General features: G+C 39.3%; 1 protein-coding gene across 1 annotated transcript; it reads left to right on the top strand.

Moving 5' to 3' along the window:
* Positions 1-2,404: 2,404 nt before the first annotated feature.
* LOC116874373 (olfactory receptor 145-like) lies at positions 2,405-3,340 on the top strand. The gene has a single exon (XM_032869036.1). The coding sequence runs from the start codon at positions 2,405-2,407 to the stop codon at positions 3,338-3,340; it is 936 nt and encodes a 311-aa protein (XP_032724927.1).
* The last annotated feature ends 555 nt before the right edge of the window (positions 3,341-3,895 follow it).

Here is a 3,895-nt window from a genome sequence, read left to right as displayed (position 1 = left end):
GGCCTGTATTGCTATAACTTCTCTCTTAGGACCACTTTTGCAGAATCCCAGAGGTTTTGGACCATTGTGTTTTCATTTTCATTTGTTTCCACTTTTTAAATTTCTTTTTTATTTCCTGGTTGACCCATTCATTGTTTAGTAGGATGTTTTTTAACCTCCATGTATTTGTGGTCTTTCCAGATTTTTTCTTGTGGTTGACGCTAGTTTCATAATGTTGTGGTCAGAAGAAGCATGATATGATTTTGATTTTCTTGAATTTATTGAGGCCTGTTTTGTAGGCTACCATGTGATCTATTCTGGAGAATGTTCTCTGTGCACCTGAAAAGACTATGTATTCTGGTGTTTTAGGATGGATTGTTCTAAATGTATCTGCTAAGCCCATCTGATCCAATGTATCATTCAAAGCCACTGTTTCCTTATTAATTTTCAGTTTAGATGATCTGTCCATGGCTGTAAGTAGGGAAGAAGACATAGTTTTATACATTGCTTTCAGAAGTGTGAATTATTATAGCTTTTGGGAAAACCATCTGATATTAATTAAAAGAACATTCTGGGAATATATCCCATTGAAATAAAACTACTGGTATATCAAGATGTATGCACAATGATGAATATTTTACCATTGCTTTTGGTGGTAAAAGAATGTAAAATTATGGATTTCCATAGATGTGTATAGTTGGATACGTTATAATATGCCCAAACATAGAATTTTAGAGATATTTTAATGAAATATTATTAAATGACAAAAGCAAGAGGTCAAAAAATATGTAGTTTGTAGTCAGCTATAAAGCCCCTATAAATCTATTTGGTTATACCAGCAATTAGGAAAATAAAGGAAGACATTATAAGTTGTAAACTTAAATAACTGGGGCAGGATGGAATGAAGGGGAGCTAAGACAGGAAAGAGAGTGCCGGAAAAAGGCACACGAGAAGTGATGTGTCAAAAAGATATGAAGAGTGCATTGTACGATCATCTGTGCCATACTGTTAACACTATATATGTATGGGAAGATAGGTATGTACGTGAAATATTTTATGGGGATTCAAAATATTATTAGCTATGTGTTAGCTGTTGTGCCTAAAAGCCAATGAAGCACTAGGAGAAAGAAGAGAGAAAGGATCTCTACCTCATTTGTCCTGGAAGAATGTGCAAATTTGAGTAGAATATTGAGCTTCCAAAGACACTAGGGTGTAAGCATCTTCATCTGCGTACAGTTTTATATACTTGTCCTTCCCAAAGGGAACTATGGCGATTCTCCTGGGGAAGGCCCTGTATCACACCCCTAAGTCCTCCAAACCCAGAATAAGATCACGTACATGATGCTCCCCGTTACTATCTTGAAAACAAAGGCAGCTGTTTATATTTTTTAAAATAATTTAATCATTATTGGGCAAAATCATTATTGAGAATAATGATCTTTATCTTAATGAGTCTCAGAGCAAGTCATTATTGAAGGCAAAGTCATTATTGAAGGCAAAATCATTATTGAGAATAATGATCTTTATCTTAATGAGTCTCAAAGCAAGTCAAAGACTGAGTTTATAAATGCTCTGAACCTCCACACAATTGGAAGGTGAGTGGTTTTTTTCAGCTCTATTACTGCCCACAATAGCAGAACTTTCCTTTTGGAGAGCAGTGTTGGAGAAGAAATCACAAGGCAGTTGTGATGTCACTAGGCAAAGAAGAGTAAGCATGGAACCCTTTATGTTTTTATGTCTTTCAAAACCCAGAGCAATAGAAAGTAATAAACTTTTCTGCTTTTACCAGCTCTGGTTTGGGTACAGATGATTATGGGGTCTGCATAAGAAGAAAATCAACATTAGAGATAGTACTGAGATTATGGGGTTTGCAGAAGGATTGCCTCCAGTCCTTAGAGAATTTCCTATGAACGAAACCCAGCTTCCATTCCTGGCTTAACGTATTTTCTTGCTGTGTGTGCTTAGGAAACCAAAGAATCTCTGTAAGTCTGTTTCCCCAACCCTGCTATGGACATGCGCTCATGGTCTCCACCCTACACGGTGTCCAGTCTGGATGTGGCCAGCATAGGTAGCCAAAGTGTGCTGATTAAAGATTAACAAGTACAAACTGGAATAAATGAAGGAATAGAAAGTACTAATGACCAACTTAACCAGGGGAAAGATGAGAAATTTCTATACTTCTTCCCCTCTTGAAATATTTCTTCCAGTGTTACTTGAAACTATGTTGATGCCTCCCAGATATTTGTCTTATCTTATATGAGCAGAGCCAGATCCTGTAAAATAACTTCCTGTAAAATAACTAAACCTCAGCAGAGTCTGTTGGCTTCTTGGCTCCAGAATGGCCTGGCATGGGATTACATAGGAAGTCTGGATTCTGCCTCAATGTAATTCTACTCTCCTATCTTTCAGATCCTACTGGAAGAGCATGGATATGGGAAACAGTTCCTTAGTCACTGAGTTTATCCTTGTGGGTTTAACCAAATTTTCAGAGATCCAGCTGCCCCTGTTCTTCCTGTTCTTAGGACTCTACATTGTCACCGTGGCAGGAAATGTGGGCTTGGTCACTCTAATTGGACTGAATTCTCACCTTCACACACCCATGTACTACTTCCTCTTTAATTTATCCTTTATCGACCTCTGTTATTCTTCCGTCATTACCCCAAAATTGCTGGTAAACTTTGTGTCTGAACCAAACACCATCTCCTATGCAGCATGCATGACTCAGCTTTTTTTCTATTGCTTCTTTGTCAGTGCAGAGTGCTATGTATTGACAGTAATGGCCTATGATCGCTATGTGGCCATTTGTAAGCCCCTACTGTATACAGTCACCATGTCCCCTCAGGTCTGTTCTCTGCTGGCTGTGATTGTATATGTGGGGGCATTTATTGGTGCCTGGGCCCACACAGGATGCATGCTGAGGCTGACCTTCTGTGATGCCAACACCATCAACCACTACATGTGTGACATCCTCCCCCTCCTGGAGCTCTCCTGCACAAGCACTCACGTCAATGAGCTGGTAGTTCTCATTGTTGTGGGCTTTGATGTCGGTGTGCCCAGCCTCACTATCATTGTCTCTTACACTTTTATCCTCGCTAGCATTCTTCGCATCCATTCCACTGAAGGAAGGTCCAAAGCCTTCAGCACTTGCAGCTCACATATAATTGTCGTTTCTGTTTTCTTTGGGTCAGGGGCATTCATGTATCTTCATCCTTCTTCTGTCTTGTCCATGGACCAGGGGAAAGTGTCCACCGTGTTCTACACCATTGTGGTGCCTATGCTCAATCCTCTGATCTATAGCTTCAGGAACAAGGAGGTTAAGGTTGCCCTGAAAAAAAGCTTGAATAGAAAAATATTTTCCTGAGCCAAAGCAGCACTAATTGTCATAAGAAAATACAGCTTTCTTTTAAAATTCTCTTTGTTCCTCTATAGAGGGTTTTTTTTCCCCCCATGGAGAAAGAAATGAGGTCAATAGAGTGTTGGACTTGGAATTAGAAGGCCCAAGTTGAAAACTCTCCCAAAATAGGGGCATCCTATTACTTTAGAGGGTTATTGGGAAGAATAAATTAATGCAAATGGATGTTTGTAGAATAGTATTGGGGGCCTAATACTATGTTTTCTCCTTTCTTCCTCTTTCTGTTCTTTCTCTCTCTCTTCCTTCCCTGTTTTCCTCTTATACTTTAGAAGGAACATTCACAGACTCGCAGCTCTTCCTGTGATCTCCATCATCATGAATGGCACCATCCTCTACTAAATTGCTTAGATCCCAAACTAGTATTTTTCTTGATTCTTCTAACTTTGCTTTTCCTCCACACCTAAGTTATTAAGTATTGACAATTCTTGTTCTCCTCATGGCACTATCATTTGTCATCTGGAAACCGGCCTCCTGATTGGCCTTTCCCTCTCTTATCTTTACCCC

This window comes from Lontra canadensis, unplaced genomic scaffold (genome assembly GCF_010015895.1).
Source record: "Lontra canadensis isolate GAN:19392208 unplaced genomic scaffold, GSC_riverotter_1.0 scaffold36, whole genome shotgun sequence".
Taxonomy (NCBI): Eukaryota; Metazoa; Chordata; class Mammalia; order Carnivora; family Mustelidae; genus Lontra; species Lontra canadensis.
The sequence above is the reverse complement of the archived record's forward strand: the minus strand, read 5'-3'. Positions and strand labels throughout refer to the sequence as shown.